This window comes from Vespa velutina, chromosome 1 (assembly GCF_912470025.1).
Source record: "Vespa velutina chromosome 1, iVesVel2.1, whole genome shotgun sequence".
In the NCBI taxonomy this organism is placed as follows: domain Eukaryota; kingdom Metazoa; phylum Arthropoda; class Insecta; order Hymenoptera; family Vespidae; genus Vespa; species Vespa velutina.
In genome coordinates, this window is record NC_062188.1 from 6,614,828 (window position 1) to 6,634,421 (window position 19,594).

Consider the following 19,594-nt stretch of genomic DNA (forward strand, 5'->3'; position numbering starts at 1 on the left):
ACTGAAGTAGATTTAGGGCAATGTCTAGAGCTCCATTGAGAGATAGAATCCTTTCAAAGTTTAAAAATAGGAACAGCGTTACTTCATACTTGCTTATTCACGGAATCGTTTTCACGTAGGTAAAAGGAAAAATCTATCCGTAAAAGTGGCTTAAAGTAAACAATGTGGATAATTAACTAGGTAGAAAGTGAAAGATCGATACTGCAAAAAAGTTCACTTTTTTGAGGCTCATTTTACTATATATTCAGGTTTATTTCGAATTAAAAAAAGTGTCTAATTTTAGCGAAGAAATTTCTCAACAAAAATGAAAGAACACAATTTAATAAAAATAGAGTTTATTAACAGTCGATCTAGGCAAGCCAACGGCACTACAAGTTTTACATAAATAGATCGATATTATCACTATAATAATACAACGCTTTCACTTGGAACGAATCCATATGTAAACATATACATCATCATATATAATATATATATATATATATATATATATATATATATATATATATATATATATATATATATAAAATACATAACACATTGGTCATATTAACTATTATAATACTATTGACACGCCATAGACGTTGGAATATTGCGTAAAAATATTTCTAATATCGTAATCGATAAATTTGCACTTTTAGAACCTTTTCTAATGCCTTGTTTGTGGCCCTTCTTCCAACTTACGCCATACAACCTAGAAGAAAAAAATGGATTATAACTATAATTCATAATTTGTTAATATTTAAAAATAACTTACATTACACATCTCTCGAACAAGAGCCTTCTCGCCGTCGTGTCCACCTTCTCTTTCTAACTGTTCTCTAACTTCGAGAACCTGAAGAGCTCGTACGACAGCCTCAGGTCTACTTCCAATATGAGAATTATCGCTTGGACTGTTTGGATTTTCCCAGACTTCACCTGGCAATGCTTCCCATCCTCTAGCTCTTGCCTGTAAAACACTTTTGTCTTCCTCCAGCTGCTTAACACGTTGTTCCAAACTTCTTACATATTGCATAGTTTGGTCTGTAATCAAGGTAAACTTTTATCATCCAAATCTTTTTATTCAATCTCAGATCAGTAGACAAGAATATACGCATTTACTTGACATTTCATCAAATTAATTTCTAATTTTTTTTACATTGTCATTGTAACCGCCAATCTCGAACAAGAATTTACCGTTAAATGTAGAAGTGTGTCTCGGCCTCGGTGGTGCGGTTTCCTCCGCATTCGTACTCGAACTCGATCCATCCCCGTCGTCCCTCTGAACCCCCCCTCGTTCCTCATCCAAATACAGACAGAGCTCCTTCAGTTCCAGATTATCCTTTATCAACTCCTGCTGTTTGTTGTCCAGTTGCCGCAATTTATTCTGGTAAGCTGATACTTCCTGTCGCATAACGCTGGCTGTGTACCTACCAAATCTTTGCCATTCTCTTGCCAGCTTCCGGCCTTTTTGCCGGTCATCGTCCAGGAAACAGCAAAGATCGCGTAACTCCTGATTGTCGTCGCTGAGTCTTTGGTTGGCCTCCTTCAGCGCACGAAGCTCACTGAGCTGAAAATCAATTGATTTTATTTTTTACTTTTACTTTTTTTCTTAATCTATATAATATAAATTTAATATAATAAATAAATATGGAATAATATAATAAATTAACATAAAATATATGTTATATTTTATTATAATTTATTTTTATAATATAAATTTTTTAAATATTAAATGAATATTTAATTTTATATATTATTATATAATTGATATAATTGATATAATTAATAAAAAAAAAAAACAAAATAAATATTCGTAAATCGCCTGAGTATATATTGTCACGTGATACCATTTCGTACCACGTGTCTGCAGATAAAAAAAATATGCATTATTCGAGGATGTAATAACATTTGAAACGTGTGACGCATTCTTTCGCGTGTTTTTTAACCGTTGGTTATTTCTTTTTACATACTTGACAAAAAATCTGCCTGTTTTCGTTCACTGTCGATCCTTACGTGTGCGTGACCGGTCGAAATTACGATTGCGAGTTCGACCCGTGTATGACCTAGAAGAGCCTTTCAAAAACTTCCGTATATTGCGTACGGTCCTACTTTTATTCTCTCAACACGGTAACGAAATAAAGATTCAACATAAGTAGTTACAAAATTTGTACTTTTTTATCTTAAGAAAAATATTACTTAAAAATTTTTTATAGAAAAATATGATCCTATATTTTAAATATCATAAAAAAAAAAACATCAATGATAACAGAACGTATGCAGATAAAAATGAATATGTTTCAATGTCACGTTTACTCGTTAGTATGCTAAATCACGTAATTCAAAGATTTATAAATATTGTTAAGTATTATTAAAAATTTTCGAAATATCCGTATCGATTCAATTAAAACATCAATTATTTATACTTCGATGAAAAGAGAATATTATCAAGCATAGAAGATCGATTAATAAAACATGCGGAAATACCAGCCCCCACGTGGGAAACAGATATACCGCCAAGACGGATTCTCACCAAGCTTTGTATTTGACGATTCTGCTCGGCAGCTAGCCGTGCGATGTCACTCTCTGTCTTTCGCACAAACTTGAGCATCTCCACGGGACCGAGTCTAAGGAACTCCTCGTCGGTGATCCTCTGTCTGCTCGGTACAGGTTGATTGCTAGCACTACTACTGCTACTGATGGTAGGATACTGACTGTTAGGTGGGAGATATTGTCCTTGTCCGATTTTAGTTTGAAGATAAGCCTGACTTTTGGCAGAAGCCGTGGTCGAGGCTGCACCCGTTAAGAGATTAGCAGTAGCAGCAGCAGCACCTTGTGGATGATGCCTGTGTTCTATCCTTGGCGAGTATTTGCCTTGGGCATCCTTCTGCTGAGACGCGTTTCTTGCTTGCGTCGTCTGCTGATGTTGCTGATGGTGATGATGATGATGATGATGAGTCAAGGTCGAGGCCGTACCCTGACCAGTGTTTTGAAGTACCGTGTTGACTGTCGATAGCGGTGGTGGTGGGACTGTAGTGGTACTGCTAAAGTGTGGATGATTCTTCAGGATGCCGCTGGTAGGTTGCGGCGGCGGTTGATACCGCGGTGGCACCTGATCCACTGGCTTGATCACGTGCGATGGACGCTGCTGCTGCTGCGGCTGAGTCTTACTCTTATTGGACATCGCGGCTAATTTAGCTCCAGGCTGCGTCGTGGCCCATTTCAGATAGTCCGCGTCTCCTCCTGCTGTCTTTTCTTTTCCCTCGTCTCGTCCGAACCACGAAAATCTGGGTCAGTCAGACGAACTGGCCTCTCTCTATCTATCTCACTCACTCGATCGGTATGTCCACAGACCTACTACTACCTACACGAGAGGAGGAGACCCCTCTCGAGTTTACCTCTTCGTCTTCTTCGTCTTCTTCTTCTTCTTTCGTTTCTTCTCACGTCGAATTCGCACATACTACACACTAACAACGTTCTTAATTCCTTTTACCGTCTTCTTTTTTCTTTTGCTCACGATATTACCGTCATTGTAAACGCTTAAGGCGCGGCCGAGCTTCTGAATACGACACGCAGCATCGACTCAAAGAATTGCCTTCCTCGTTGCATCGGTGCGCGAACTCTCACAATCTCCTGGTACTACCTTCGCGTGCCATCTGTCACTCATTCGACCTTCACGATGCTGCATTCTCTCGTTGATTCCTTCTCTCTCTTACTCTCTCTTTCTCTCTCTCTCTCTCTCTCTCTATCTCTCTCTCTTTCCCACTCTCTTTCTCTTTCTTTAGTTAATTTTAATATCTCTTCAAACGTTATACTTCTAAACACTGAATTAAAATCTTTCACTATTATTTTTTTTTTTTATTGTAAAAGTAAATAACGAAATAAAAAAAGAAAATATATTGTATAATATATTAGCACTTATTTTATCTAAGATCACAGAGAAACTTGTATGTGGATAGTGCCGCGTTCAACGGTGCACAGGCTGGCCCTCGAGACGCGGGGCCGCATTTTACCGTGAGAGTGCACAGTGCCGTATCTTATTCAAGGGGGCACCGATTCCTCGAGAGAAACGTCTTCGTCGTTGCTCCAAACAAGACGAACTTTATCCCAAGAAAAAAATCATATATTGTCTGAACTAACCGATCGAATGTTCTACATGAAGCTTGAGAAGTCTCGCGTTTACTATTCGCTTGAAATTTAGATTCCTTTTGTATGGTTTCCCTCGTGTTATTAGAGCCGAGAACTCCCTTCGGTAAGGTAGTCAAGTAGGGAGACTCTGTTGAGCCATAGCCACGTAAATGCCGGCTCCGCTGCAACACATCCAAGATGAACTCACGTCCAAGTTGAGTACTAACAACATGGCGGCTACCAAGAAACCTCTTGAACTCCAGGACGCGATCACGCGGATGAGCCCACTGGCTTAGCACGCGGGAACAACCGATCGCCCTCTGGTTGGTTGATTCGTTTGTTTTCGTCAGGCCTAGAAGTGGGGAGAGATCTAAGATTTACTGAACTTTTCATCTTCGATCGGCAGTGATGAACGTAACTTTTCTTTGTAAAAAATAATCTTCTATGAAGAGAGCGTAGTAAAAATATTTCAATGTCGAAGATAAAAATAATGTTATATGTATTTGTTATTAAAATATTCATTGAAATTGTAAGTATAAGATGATTGTAATTATCGACGGGTATTTCAATCTGTATGAATGTTTATTATTTCGTATCTTTTTTCTACGTTATTATATAATATCTTGATAAAAAACGATATCTATGAATCATACGAAACAAAATAGTTGTAAATATATCGTAAGCGTAAATACTTTTTCGCTGAGGGCAATTTCCAAAAACGTTTTGCCTGTTCCCCTTTAGGCATATACTTTAACACGTATCTGCATTCTTTTACTTTTTATGTCCATTCACTTCTTAAAGGAACTGGAAAGCAGGTAGAAAGTCAAGAAATTCCATTTAAAATTGATCCTTCTTTTGAGTAAGCTAAAATCAGTACTAGGGATGAAAAACTCCGTATCCTATGTTACAAATACACATCTAAAATTTAATTCGATAGAATAAATGCATTTAAACTACTAAACGAATGCATTTTAACATTGTATAAATCTTATAATGTATAAATGAAATATATAAATTATTATTGAATTTCTGTATTATCTTAAAATTATTTTACTATTTTTCTGATTTAAATTTATAAAAGCATATGTTTCTGCAAATAGAAGTATAAGAATTATTTAATTAAATAATTTAAATAGTATAAATAAATTTATAATATTACAAGAAAAAAGAAATGTTCGAAGTTTCAACCAATTTTCTTTCGAAATGCAACTATGTTACCATACTAGTTCCCCCAGTCGGTAACTTTAATTCAGTAATTACTCAAAGTAATATTTCATCTAATGTTAGCAAAGTCAATGAAAAAGCTTCAATCACTCTTCAATTCTTATTTTATTACACACGAGGGCGTTGCAAGACAATATTGATTTCACACGTTATTTCGTTGGAGTACAGGCCATGTTTATAGATTATATTGTGAATGTTGTGTAATTTCGTTATAATCTCTTTTAATATCTTCATTTTCCTTTTAGTGTGCATTTTAAAAACAAGTGAAGTGTCTTTAAAAAGCGTGAATATCTTCGAACTGTAAATTTTCATTTGCATACGTAAATTGAGCGAACTTCTTATATTCTAACCTTTTAAATTAGTGACTCAAATAAATCGTGCGACAGTTTACCTGTACAATTCAAAACGTATCAGAATGAAAGTCACAATAAAAAGTAAATATATTTATATATATTTTTGTAAGAAAAGAATAATATTATGAAACAAATATATCGAATTAACAAATGTTGATTTTTTAGGCTGGACAGGTGTCGCCACCTGGCGTTGGATAGCTAACGATGATAACTGCGGAATTTGTCGGATGCCTTTCGATGCGAGTTGCCCGGACTGCAAAATACCGGGAGATGATTGTCCTTTAGGTAATGACAATTTATTTACTGTATTACATATTTAATCATATAAAAACTTATTTTCAACAAAAAAATATATTCGAAACAATCGTGTATAAATTCTATCCTCTGTTCAGATAATCATTTTTTGTTTTTTTTTGTTTTATCAAATTTGAAATTCATAAATCATTTTTATGATTAAATTATGGATAAATCATTGTTATGATTAATCTCTAATAAAAACTAAATGTAAATTCACTATCTTAGTAAAATATCGACGAAAAAAATGATCGTAAAATAATTAAAAAAGAAAAAGAATTAGTTCGTACATCTTCGTAAATTCCCGCTTTGGCATCTGCGCGTTGAGAGTTTGGCGTAATATCGATCGGAATGCCGGTGTCGAATAATAGGGATCGCTTACGTCCTCTCCCCCTTGCTTTTCGTGCGCATTTAACACGCGCGCGCTCATGTAAACGGAACTAAGAAACGGCTTGTCGGTCGTCGTCACTAGGTACGCGTCCCCGTGGCCTGATCATTTCATCAAATTGAACCCCTTAAATTTCTGTCATAAATATTTAAACCCTTGACTTTTAACAATTAACTAAAGATTCGTGTTTTCAGTTTGGGGGCAGTGCTCGCATTGTTTCCATATTCATTGCATCATGAAGTGGCTGCATTCTCAGCAAACCAGTCATCTGTGCCCTATGTGTCGTCAGGAATGGAAGTTCAAAGAGTAAATGTTTTCCCGATGTTCCCGCAGGTGTCAGCACGCACCAAATAATCAGGTAAATGCGTAACGCACTAACATACTTTCTCATTCATCCAATTGTGAAAGTTCATGAACCCTTCTCAATGATAATCACAATATATCAATCGAAAGTCATTCGTACGATAATACCTACGGTCTCTTAAATTTTCGCGCTCTTCCGATCGCATAAACATCGTCATTTTGTTTTTCTTTTTATTTTTTTATTTATTTATTTTATTTTATTTTATTTTATTTTATTTTATTTTATTTATTTATTTTTTTTTTTCATTTTCCAAGGAAAGAAAGAACAAATTTGCGATAGAATTTTTTTTCTTTCCGTAATATCGTCTCGGTATAAACCGTGTGAGTTTAGAAAGTATCTCGTAATTTGGCCTTCTTCGTTGGAATTAATCAGGAGATAGAATTTTCCTTAACTTCTTGGAAAGCGTACCACGAATCGAAGGAAAGAAAAGAAAAAAGAAGGGAAAAAAAGGAAGAGAGAAGTAGCTACGGCGTTCGTTCGATTTAAGAATTCAACGATTATCGTGCCGTTCACATCTATGGCTTCGGTTGCCGACTACGAAAGTTGTTTACGCTCACATTACGCGTCACACACATCGGCCGATAAGCCGAACGAGATAACGTGTAGATGAGGGAATACGTAAGTATCTATCTACATATGCATATATATGAAGATCATATATGAATTTCTCTCTCTCTTTCCTTCTTTTCCTTCCTCTCCCACTCTCTTTCTCTCTCTCTCTCTCTCTCTCTCTCTCTCTCTCTCTCTCTCTCTCTCTCTCTCTCATTTTTATGCACAGGGCGTTGATCTGTTACACTTAAGACTCGTAACGCGTAATTGTATGTTTATGATCCGTAACGTAACATATCCATCCATTCTATGTTTATAGTAGGTCACGAGCGCAGAATAGATCGAAGAAAGCGGTCTTCTATTTAGGTTATCATAATAAACTTATTAAACGCGTTAGTCTCGGTTGCCGCACGTTTTCATCAACTTTACATTTCTTTACATTAACGATCGGATTAGGTTAGGATTTTATGGTAATAATTCATAACGAATTCAGTAAAACATTCCCTCGACTTCTATTATACGTGCTACTTGAATCGATTAGAATTTAATTCCGTTAAATAAAGAATTTGTCTTTATTAATCTTTTATAACCTAATTTCTGCTATTTTTATAAAAAAAATATATATATGTATACGTAACATAGCAGCTATAGTATTAATTAAACTATAGTAAGTATAATTTATGGTTACAAAATATTGCCAATTTTTTATATGAAGTAATTAGTTATATGAAAATAAAATGAAATTAAACTTACAAAATATATATATATATATATATATATATATATATATCATTATATATATATAAGTATGTGTGCCTTGAAAATTACATCAAGTTATAAATGATTAAATTTACAGGTTATGTTCTTTTGATTTTTTAAATAAAAATTAGGATCTTTATATACACATTTTTTAAATGATCAATAACATGTTTTCCAACGAGTGCCATATATAGAAAAATTCCAACAACGATGATATCATAGTGATGTAAGATATGGCACTATATCTTTTGAAAAGCGCGCGAGCTTTCCGCGAAATCTTGCGTTGGCGCTAAATACGAGGTGTTGGATTAAATTGCACTGCGTTCGAAGCGTAACGGCACGATGTGTAAAACCCTCAATGATCCTCCTACTTACACAGTTTCGTTTACGTAACACAACGTTTTTTCCTTCAACTTTTGGTCGTCAAGTTTCTATCTATAAAAATAATAATTTATTTATAAACAAAAATCATATGTTATTGTATTAATCGTTGAAAAAAATTTTATAAAAATGACGTCGATCAGGTAAATAAAAAAGATAATATAATACAAACGGAGAAATTCACGTTCGTTTTCGTTAGAAAATCATCTTCTATATATATGTAAACAATTTTCTTCATTCGTAATAACCGAGGCGAAGTGAGTGGAACGCGCGTGTGTTATTCAATGCCAGACAGGATGCGTAACGATTTTGCTTGACTCCGAGAATCGAGCAAAATGCAGTAGAAAGGAGCGAAATCGAGTTGTCAGCATAGTCCTCTTCTTCCTCGATTCAATATACTGACCATTCAATTTATTTTATAATTCGTTGTTATATATGTATACTTATATCAATCATCGAAAGTTCATTTTTGAGGTTAGATAAATTAACATTTCAATTAACTTTTACTTCTAAACATCTGATAAATGTCTATAAAAAGTATTGAATTAAGCATCCGAGTATTATTTAAATACTTTTTGTTTTTTTCATAATAAAATATTTGTATCATATTCACAAATTATTATCATTTTCTCTATATTTATAATGCATGTAATTTTATAAAAAAAAAAAAAAAATTTTTTTCAGTATAATTATATTAATCATCGAAAGTTTTTTTTTTTTTTTTTTTTTTTTATGTAAAATTTTTACTTAACAATTTTGATAAATGAATTTTATACACTTTGAGTTGAATACATGCTTTTGGTCAAAAGAAAAAATCCATTTACCTTTTTCCTTGTCCTTCTTTCGTTTTTTTACATGTTATACAGCCATTCCGTGTAACTTGTTAAGAATTTCATTGAATTATTAATTAGGTATTCGACGACGTCGACGACGACGACGACACACGTGACCTATAATACGAGCGTCTGATTTGCGTGCTTTGCACGTGTGTTGTACAAGCGACTTTTCTTGTCAGTAATGGAGGAAATGATTTCTTTAAAGTGTCATGATACTAATTACTTCTATTGTATTCTCTAACCTTGTTAAATCTAGGAAGTTCGATAAGATAATGTAATTGAACATTATGGAGAAACATGTATGTACATAAATCGATAAATCAATTAAATTGAGAACAAAATGTCGAATATGACAATAACGATTAAGAAATGTTCGTGCGTTTATTAGATAAAAAAAAGAAACAAGGAAAAAAGAGGAGAAAAAAAAAAAAAAAAAACCGAAAAAAAAAAAAAAAACAAAAAAAGGGAAACATTGTAATTCAATCATCATCACTAAGTCGTGTTGTAATCGTTCGTGCAATGCATTGTTCCGAGATGCGATAAAATATTCTTTTAAGTAAGACGTGTGTTAATTCTTTCGTACGTTTTCAAGGTCAAATCGATTTATATCCCTTATATATATGCATATCGTTTTGAACAAATTGGGTTGCGTTACGAATGAAATATGATCGTGCTTCGTAATCATCTGACAAGTTTAAACAAATCTCAAAGTCAATTAAAAGAGAGAATTATGAAGAAAGTCCAAGAATGTATCATAGAAAGTCGTATAGCCAAGCGAAGGCAAGGACAAGTGACTAATCAGAAAATATTATCGAAGAAGAACCTATTTCAGTTTTTTATGCTTCATAAAAAACAAACGAAAAAAAAAAAAACAAAAAAGAGAAAAACCCATTGGGCCCAAGAGACAACATATACAGCACTGAAACGGCGGTTGGCAGGTCGGCGTGATAGAGGTGGAGGAGGAGGAAACAGGGGACACCTAATGGGTCCCTTCCCTTATCTCCTCTCTTCGTTCCTTCGTCTTCCTTCTACTTTCCATCTCTCTCTCTCTCTCTCTCTCTCTCTCTCTCTCTCTCTCTCTCTCTCTCTCTCTCTCTCTCTCTCTCATTTGATAGGACGGCAACGATGCCGAGAGCTTGACGTTACACCTACAACCGTGTACCAAGCATGAGAAACATAGCTGATGTATCTGTTCTCTCTTCTCTTTGTAGGTAAAAGGAAAGAGAGAGAGAGAGAGAGAGAGAGAGAGAGAGAGAGAGAGAGAGAGAGAGAGAGAGAGAGAAAGAAAGAGAAATATACACATACACGTACACATTACATATACGTAACGTATAGTGATGTGTGTTCGTCCATAGCCGGTTAATACCAGCACTGAGCGAGTTGCCTACCTGATGCCCCCAAGAACGCGAGCTCGAGCAAGTCACGTGGTCTCTTGAACGCGAAGGATGTTTCTGGGATCGCGAAGTCAGTACTCGACGGGCCGTCCTCCGAGCTGGAGGAAAAAAGACGGAGGTGAACGAGAAGGTGCAATCTCGTGGAGACCCCTTGTGGAGGGAGGGAAACATAGAGAGAGAGAGAGAGAAAGAGAGAGAGAGGACTTCGAAGAGTAGTAGTAGTAGGGAGGATATCTTGCGAAGGAAGCCGCTCGATCGTTGGATACCTCAACACTTCCACCGATATGCGTTAACCGAGAACGATATCTTTTCGAAAGTTTTTTTCCTGTGATTTTCTTTCTCCTTTACTGTTATGTGAATATTCTTTCGAATAATTTGATAAAATTTCTCGTTAATTTTTTACGTTTTCCGAAGATACATTTTTCAATCGAAATATTTGCATCGAATTGTACAACGTAAAATGATAAGGATATATTCCTTGTGTCCTTTTTCAATCAAATATTACTTACTTGACCAAAACGAGAAGAAATTGATCTGATCAGTTCAAAAATTCGTTCGGTGAAGGGGATAAGTTTCTGCAAAAGAAAGGAATAATAGAGGAAGGACAACGAGATTTTGGAGTAAGAGAAAGAGAATAGAGAGAATCAAGAGTGGGATATCAAAAGAGAAAGAGAGAGAGAGGGGGAGAGAGAGAGAGAGAGAGAGAGAGAGAAAGAGAGAAAGGGAGAGAGAGATAGCGGAAACGAATTAAGAATACTACCATGCTTTAAAAGATCTTTGGGCACTTGCGAATTAAACGAATCCTATTATTTTCTTTGGCTTTATTTTTATTCTAAAAATACAATTTCGTAACGTACGAACAGAAAAGAACAAAGAAAAAAGGAAGAAGAAGAAAGGAAAAAGAAAAAAATAGATTGGAAAGACTATCGAATGATTTCCTGGTAACTATTTATATCGCGTCAAGCCGATGACGCATCTTGTAGAACACCAAAGTTACGACGACGTGCTACAACGAGATTCTTCGTAGATACGAAGAAGTCCGAGGATGTGTTTGTAACAAACGAAGAAAACAACGTAGGCGTCTTTTGCTAAATCGAGAAAGATTGCTGGATACTCTGCATGCACTGATGTTTGATTTAGAAAGAAAGAAAGGAAGGTGCGATGTAATTGGGTTAAGATAAGCCATATCTATTTCTTGTTATCACGAAAACATAGTAGAGTTCTATTTGAAAGAAAAAATTTTTATATATTCGACGATAGTCGAAATAAAATGCAGTTAGCAGCAACTCAAAGACCTCACCCACCACCGGTACCACCTAGACCAAGTCGACAGGTGGTAGCTGAGGCATTGAAAAGATCACCTAGACCACCCTGTCCTACTAGACAAGCACCTCCACCTCCTAATACCAAACCTTGGAGATCTGATCGTGATCAGAATGATCAACAACAGCAACAACAGGGATGTCCAGGTGGTGGACGTACCATAATCTACGAATCCATCAAGGAATCTACGAAAGCAGAAAGAAACGATAGTCCTCCAACAAATACCGGCACAGTTCAGCTCGCTGACAAGCATCAGCAGCAGCTGCAACAGCAACAGAGTCATGTATCGAGTGAAAGGAATGACGACGACGGCGACCATCGTGAAAATCCACGAGAAAGACGGCACCGGCAACTTATCCTCGAGCAAAATGATATTTCCACAGAGCCGGTGGTCGTACGAGAAAAAAGAGGAGGAGAAGGAGCAGGAGGAGCCACTATCGAGGATCCTCGACCGGAGGGACAACGCCTTGAAAATCGTGCTGATTTCAAGGATTTCAAAGATCAATCTAATTCCTTAGGTCGACGATCACCTCGAAAAACAGATGGTGACTTATCCAACACTAAAGTCGATTTCGAGATATTGGACAAGGAAGAGCATGCGTCGATAGAGATTACAAAAAATCCTACTAGGTCAAATGTTTCGTTCGAAGACGAACGTCGTCCAAGCCCTGAAACGAAAATACTAACAAGTAACGATATAGGATTTAGAGGACTGCTAAGGATCAGGCCTGAGAAATCCTTGAACATGGAAAAGACGATGAGCAAGTTTGATGGACGACCTACGCCTACACGAAGATCACCTGCTGGTAACCAACAATCAACCGCTTCATCTCGAAAAGACTCTGTTTCCAACGAGAATCGTAATAATAACAATAATAATAATAATAATAACAATAATAGTATCCATATTAATAACAACAATAACAATAACAATAATAATAATAATAATAATAATAATAATAATAATAATAATAATAATAATAATAATAATAATGATGGTGATGATAATGAACAAAATGAGAAAGAGTTGAGTGTAACAGACGAGAAACATGGAACAGTAGTCGTGGTTGACGAATCTGAACATAGTAAAGCCACGTACAACGAGGAGGACAACGACAATAACATTCATCGACAGGATTGGCTCGAGGCCGGTATCCGTTATTCTTCCACGCAGATCACTTTGCAGGGAGACGAAGGTGCCGACGGTCTCCTCTCATCTTCGTCCGTTGACGTCGAACGCGTTAATGGATACGACGATCGTCCCGAGGACGAACGCACCGTCGACCTTGACTTCGTCAGGTACTAATTTATCATCATCGTACTCACTGTGCTAGAGGAACCTCGAGAGTGTGCTCTATCATTCTAATTGAGATCCAAATAGCTCTTGGAATAAAACGTTTATTTTATTATTATATATATAGTCATGCAATGATAAATCTTTTTTTTTTTTTTTTTTTTTTTAAATAATGATTTTATATCACGATTTTATTTCTTTAAAAGTCACTCAATAATAATTATTTAAATGATTATTAGAAATAAGAATGTTGGTATCGATTTTATCATTTTTCTTTCTAAATTTATTCTCAATGTCGGAGTATCCACAACGATATCGGCCATATTGTAAAACTGGATTGTCGGAGATGGTAGTATTAGTTAAATGTTCTCTATATAGTTTCTCTAAATAGACAACGTCGATGAATTGGAGAGGTGTTAGTGAACACGATTCATACGAGCGAAAAATATGGAGTTGCATCGAGGATCGACAGGAGGCTGTTTCTCGATCGTCCTATTTTGTCTCTATCGTTTCTGAAAGCGTTCGACCGTGACAGTAGCATCGATACTTGTTAACGGTTCTATTCGTCGGAAGAAATTCAAGATAAATTGCATGATGAATTTATTTCGTGTATTTCACAACTACCATATCTACAGTTTCAATAATCAATTAAGATTTAAAAAGATATTATTATTATTCAGATACTTGTAAAAAGATAATTTTTTTTAAATACCGATGATTAGATTAGCAAGCTATTTACTTCTGGTTTAATAATAAGATATAAAAAGATATCATTCGAATACTTATAAAAAAATAATTTTTTTAGATTATAACAATATTTTCTTTATTTCTTTTTTTTTTTTTTTTTTTTTTTTTTTTTTTTTTTTTTTTTTTTTTTTTTTTTTTTTTTTTTGTTTTTTTTTTACTGATAATGATTAGTAACAAGTTACTTATATAACTCATTCTGTAAAGGCATCGACAGAACGTATCAACACTAACGTATTAATTATCTACTGGTTACGATGTATCCAGGCCTTCGAATAATCTATACGTTATGATCTTATGCTTGGTTTAGAAATTCTTATTCGAGAACTGTAGTTATTTGTAAGGCACGCTATATATCTCGGACGCCCCCTTGAATTCAATTGAATCAATGTTACGTTGTAGATTATGTTTCAATCACGAATTTTATAACGTATGTTCATATATATATATATATATACATATACACACACACGTACATATTATGTGATACACGTATGTGATATGATATTCTCGATTGTATTTTAATTATAATTTATTAAAAAATAATCAGTTAGAGAAAGTACATAATAGCTGCATATATTAATGATTCATTACTTTAGATTCATAAATTTAATAAATACTTTATGAATAAAGAGTATGTGTATATATATATATATATATATATATATATATATATTTAGTACTAATTAAATTATATATATATATATATATAATTTAGTATATATATATATATATATATATATATATATATATATATATATATATATAGAATTCATAATAGAGATATATGAATAGAATTAGTATTCTTATTTTAATCGATCAAAAAAAATTCATGAAATAAATAGAAAGAATTTATTTGGAGAAAAGGCTAGAAGAGAGAAGGGGGGGCTCGATGACTCATTCAGCCAATTTTTTCTCCCCTTCATTTTCTGTTCCCCTCCTTACTTTCTACGGGGGTCGGAAGCTCAGTGAAGGCAAAGACCGATCGATTTTTATTCCGCGAAGCCGCGTATAACGGTACGTCGTTTCCTTTCCTCTTTTAACCGCAAAGAACGACTTGTTGTATCGTCGGTTCTTTCTTCTTCTTTCGCAGCATACAGGAGAGGATCGCGATGTCTTCCCTGCAGGGGCTGCCACCGTTGCCGAGGAGCCTCAGTGGATTTAATTTGAGTGGAGCTTCTGAGCCACCCCCACCACCTACGAGGTCATCCAGCAAATCACAAAGAGGCGGGAAAACGTCAGTTCAAACTTCTACCTCGAGACCTTCTCCACCTGCGAGACAACTTACCACGTTGGATACTCAACTGGCGATACTTAGAAGAGAAATGGTGATTATCAAACGGTCTTTATAAAAAAAAAAATAATTCTATTAATATATTGTTGACCTGATCATTAATATAATCTGATGATTACACAATATACTATTTACGTATGTAATTATTAAAGTATAAAATTTTGTAATAATCATTATTATAATATCATTTATTGTGTTTTGGATAGTGTTTCCTTAATTTTGATATACGTATTACCAATTTTTCTAAATTTAATAATGATTTTATAATAATGATTTTATAATTCAATTATAAATCATATTGTCGTGATGAAACGCATTACTTTTTGCGTATAATAGCCGATCAACAATGTGTTACAACAATTGATAAACTTGTATAATATATCGTAAAATATCATAGACAATTGAAAATCTTCCAAAAGAGTTAAGTGTTAGGAATTGATTTATTATTGAGTTTTTTTTCGATTAAGTAACATGAAAAAATATTCGCTTTCATTTGACGGTAATTATCAAATAACTTAGCGCAAAAAAAAAGTTAATCGTCTTGTTACGAGTAAAGTTGATTTGATACCAAGTTCGATTCTGTACCACCTATCAGTCTTTAAGAGTCGCGTAATACTTTCAATTATCCCCGGAGAAAGTGTTTAAAGAATTCGATAATAGATCTCCTCTAATTTCGTGTTAAAGATTTTTCAACGAAAATCTTGGATCCTTTAATGGATGTGATCATTAGCGCTAATGGGATTCATTAATGCACAACGTAGTATAAAAAGAAGGAAAAAGAAAAAAAAATCTGTTTACCAGACAGGAAAAGTCGACGGAAAATTCCACGACGTTTCTGAATAATCCTACATGTTTGTTTAACGCGTCTTTACTCCCCCCCCTTCACTCTTTATTTTTTTTTCATCGATCGACGTGGAATTTTCCTAGCAAATTCAAGAATGACTCGAAGTTGACAATATTATCATCGTTATCGTTGTCGTCGACTTCGTTATTATTTTTTCTAACATGGAGTCACCTGTTCCTTCGTATTTTGTTCACAATTCTCTTGTGTTTCTTTCAACTCGGGGCTCGACCCGTTACCTCGAGGCCACGGTTGTGCGTGGGTAAACTGTAGAGTACGGTGAATATGAATTCGACGACGTTCTAAAAGCGTCGGGAAATGAAGCGATGAAAATAAAGGGAGAGAGAGTAAGAGAAAGATAGATAAAGAGACAGACAGAGAGAGAGAGAGAGAGAGAGAGAGAGAGAGAGAGAGAGAGAGAAAGAGGGAGAAGGGAGAAGAAAAAGATTGAACGTATGAGTTGTTGAGTCCTTTTCTTCTCTCTTTCTTTCTCTTTCTCTTCCTTCTCTCTCTCTCTCTCTCTCTCTTTCTCTTTGTATTTTCTCTTTTTACCTCTCTCATCTTAGCAAAAAGAAAACATTAACATTTTCATTATCTGTATTAATTTATCAATGTAGGTATATCAATATTACTGTTTACATTGTCAGAAATTGATGCCAGATAATTAGACTGTTTAGCTTAATGATGAATGAATTATCTTAACGTTATTAAGTAATTATTTATTAATTGTTTTTATATTTTGAAAGAATTATCATAGAAATTGGATCTTTTGTAAATATATATTTATATGCGTTATATGTTAAAGTTAGCTTAATATTTTGATAGTCAATCCAGACGAGAGGTGAACTGGCACAGCCGCTCCCACGCTGCATTCCCTCAGGCGTGACTCCCCACCTCCATTTGGTTTTGGTGGTAGCCTCTTCTCCATCTAGTCTTCCTTCTCTGCATTTTCTCTCTCTCTCTATCTCTCTATCTCTCTATCTCTCTGTCTTTCTGTCTTTTTCTCTTTCTTTCTGTCTTCACGTTTACCATTCTCGTTCCCATTCTCATTTTATGCCTCTTCTTTCTCTCTCTCTCTCTTTCTTTTTCTTTCTCTCTCTCTCTCTCTCTCTCTCTCTCTCTCTCTCTTTCTTTCTCTTTTCTTTCTCTTTCGTAGTGTGTTCCCTCTTCTGCCATTCCCACGAGTACAGGCACGGCGGCGTTTGGAAACGTTGCACTTCGGTTCATAAATCACGAGTAAGCATTTTACCTCGACTCGCACGGTAAAAGTGAATGTTGGACGAGATAGACCCTCCAGGCGCTTTGACACAATATTTCTTCTTAGTCGAGTATTTCAGCGTATTTGGAATCGAGTGAAACTTTGAAATAATCATTAGGACCTTCCGGATGGGATAACTATACACTTTTTATCTCTTTAACTTCTATAATCCTTATCCCGCGCGCCATACGTATTTCAAACGTTACACATTGTTTCGTTCAAATATTTGGTTGATCCTATGGTTTTCATTCTTGACTTTTTAATATCACAAATCCTATATTATGCATTTCAAATGTTAAAGAATTACGTTGTAATATTTACATAATTTATGATTTTCATTTTTCTAATGCTACAAGTTCTGTATGTTACGTATATTTCAAATGTTACAAAGATTTCGTTCAAATTTTTAATTAATTATTAAAACTATGATGTTAAATATTTCATTCGTCTTTGTTTCAGTTTGGTCTACGACAACTGGATCTCTCTTTGCTTTCGCAACTTTGGTCCCTGAACGAATCAATCCAAGAATTTCGACAACTCTTGCAGGAACAAGAAGACAGAGCTCCATCGCCATCGCCAAGTAGCGAGGAAGGAGACGATACTTCGTATGGGACACATCCACCGCCGGCACCTAGAAGACCAGCACCTGTGGTGCATCATCATCGACCACCTAGGCCACCCAGACCACCAAGACCACCACCCAGCGACGAGTCACCGTCTAGCGAGGAATACGGAGCCGTTTGACGGATGATATTTCGTAAAAGGACGAAAAGATCTTCTCCGCTGTGTTCCCCAAACTCTATAGAGTTCCTGTAAAAGAGAAAATCTGCAAAGAAAAGAAGAAGAAAGAAAGAAAGAAAGAAAGAAAGATGCTGAATCCTTTTACAAAGTTTTCTCTTTCTCTCTTTCTTTCTCTGTCTCTTTCTCTTTGTCGTTGAAAGAGCGCCTCCGGTGATGAAGGAAGAAGGATCTTAGTTGAAATTCAATTAAAGATAAGCTATTATCGCCTCGATCAAAGAGTCTATATCGTTTGCGAGAGAAAGAATATTAATATAAAAGAAGAATAAGAAGAAGAAGAAGAAAAATGATGAATGAATGAATGAATATCACGAAAGCCATGTGTTCAAGGCTGCCTACCTCTAAGCATTACATCGATTTTAAACGTTTTATTGAAAGACGCGCCGTGTGTTGTTCGTACAAGAGTGGAAGTCAATTAGTAAACAAATTTTGTCCGTACGTCGGAAGTCACACATACGTGATAATCTGATGTTATATACCTATGTATGTATGTATGTACATATATATCACGGACCGTTTTTCTGACTTATATTATCCGAGAAAGTCTCTTCTAAAGCTACATAGACCACACTGATCTTAATCACAGACAACGATACTATTCTTTATTCAAGCTATTAGATAAGAAAAATACTCTTCTCGCCGTTTCATGGTTAGTGTTATTAAAGAGCCTTCGATAAGCGGCAATGGTTTATAGCAACAACAGCAATAGAGAGTTTGTTTTTGCATGAATAGATTTCTCTGCGGCGTCGTCGTCATCGTCGCCGTCGTCGTCGTCGTCGTCGTCGTCGTCGTCGCCGTCGTCGTTGTCGTCATCGTCGTCGTTATCGTTCTCTATTTTAGAGACAACATCGATCATACGACACGTCCAAAGTTTTTTGCGACAGGTAGTAGCTAGTGAGTTCCAAAGAACTGTCTTTCTTCCGTTTTGGTCAAAGAAGGAAAAACTTTCTCACGTTAACGCGTTATTACGTCCACTACAGAGTTTTCTCTTTCTTAGCTAGCGTAGATAAGCGTGTAAAGATTATTATCGTAGATTTTAAGAGATAAACACGGGAGTTGTCGATTCGGCATCATTTTCTCTGTCAATTTTTTTTTTATGTAGGTTTGTTCCGAACGTGTAAAATAATGATTTACATAGTGTTATACAAATAAATGAAAGGTGATTTAATGATATATATATAGAGAGAGATATACAATATATATACATATATAAACGATACATTTTGTCTGCCCGGCTGTCTACTGCTGTGTCATTACATATGTATATGTATATATGCGTTTGTTGACCTTTTATCGAATACCGTTGTTCCATTCTGTTGTCTGACGAAGTACCGTCGAGATTGCCGCGCCTCTTTGGTTGCATACTTATAAGATACTTATATGCAAAGCATAT

At 35.2% G+C, this 19,594-nt stretch overlaps 3 protein-coding genes and 1 long non-coding RNA gene across 9 annotated transcripts; 2 read left to right on the forward strand and 2 right to left on the reverse strand.

Moving 5' to 3' along the window:
* Positions 1-507: 507 nt before the first annotated feature.
* Positions 508-4,414, reverse strand: LOC124954341 (coiled-coil domain-containing protein 85C). Its single transcript, XM_047507141.1, has 4 exons — positions 2,513-4,414; positions 1,177-1,549; positions 758-1,023; positions 508-694 (listed from the first exon to the last, which is right to left on the reverse strand). The coding sequence occupies exons 1-4, from the start codon at positions 3,161-3,163 to the stop codon at positions 650-652; spliced, it is 1,335 nt and encodes a 444-aa protein (XP_047363097.1). The 5' UTR covers positions 3,164-4,414; the 3' UTR covers positions 508-649.
* A 1,043-nt stretch (positions 4,415-5,457) lies between these two features.
* Positions 5,458-11,355, forward strand: LOC124956719 (anaphase-promoting complex subunit 11). 6 transcript variants are annotated; one of them, XR_007103351.1, is made up of 5 exons: positions 5,458-5,765; positions 5,850-5,969; positions 6,561-6,724; positions 6,990-7,348; positions 9,331-10,562. XR_007103351.1 is itself a non-coding variant. In XM_047512919.1 (4 exons), the coding sequence occupies exons 1-3, from the start codon at positions 5,747-5,749 to the stop codon at positions 6,674-6,676; spliced, it is 255 nt and encodes an 84-aa protein (XP_047368875.1). In that variant the 5' UTR covers positions 5,458-5,746; the 3' UTR covers positions 6,677-6,724; positions 10,611-11,355. The 6 variants fall into 6 exon arrangements, 2 of the variants coding, with proteins under 2 accessions (XP_047368875.1, XP_047368859.1); XR_007103354.1 differs by having other exon boundaries at positions 7,061-7,348; XR_007103355.1 differs by having other exon boundaries at positions 7,103-7,348.
* LOC124956739 lies at positions 8,096-9,957 on the reverse strand. The gene is made up of 3 exons (XR_007103359.1): positions 9,244-9,957; positions 8,592-8,947; positions 8,096-8,473 (listed from the first exon to the last, which is right to left on the reverse strand). It is a non-coding gene; the product is annotated as an uncharacterized LOC124956739 (long non-coding RNA).
* Positions 10,734-19,374, forward strand: LOC124956704 (integrator complex subunit 5-like protein). Its single transcript, XM_047512872.1, has 3 exons — positions 10,734-13,271; positions 15,104-15,338; positions 17,863-19,374. Exons 1-3 carry the CDS (start codon positions 11,920-11,922, stop codon positions 18,145-18,147), a joined length of 1,872 nt encoding a protein of 623 aa, XP_047368828.1. The 5' UTR covers positions 10,734-11,919; the 3' UTR covers positions 18,148-19,374.
* The last annotated feature ends 220 nt before the right edge of the window (positions 19,375-19,594 follow it).

Bases quoted from the DNA above. Each gene is read 5' to 3' on its own strand.
- LOC124956704 (XM_047512872.1), top strand. From the start codon at position 11,920: ATGCAGTTAGCAGCAACTCAAAGACCTCACCCACCACCGGTACCACCT. The intron at 13,272-15,103 runs GTACTAATTTAT...CTTCTTTCGCAG, and splicing joins GTCGACCTTGACTTCGTCAG to CATACAGGAGAGGATCGCGA. The intron at 15,339-17,862 runs GTGATTATCAAA...TCTTTGTTTCAG, and splicing joins CGATACTTAGAAGAGAAATG to TTTGGTCTACGACAACTGGA.
- LOC124954341 (XM_047507141.1), bottom strand. From the start codon at position 3,163: ATGTCCAATAAGAGTAAGACTCAGCCGCAGCAGCAGCAGCGTCCATCG. The intron at 1,024-1,176 runs GTAAATTCTTGT...CCTTGATTACAG, and splicing joins ACACACTTCTACATTTAACG to ACCAAACTATGCAATATGTA. The intron at 695-757 runs GTAAGTTATTTT...TTTTTCTTCTAG, and splicing joins TTGTTCGAGAGATGTGTAAT to GTTGTATGGCGTAAGTTGGA.
- LOC124956719 (XM_047512919.1), top strand. The intron at 5,970-6,560 runs GTAATGACAATT...TCGTGTTTTCAG, and splicing joins GGGAGATGATTGTCCTTTAG to TTTGGGGGCAGTGCTCGCAT.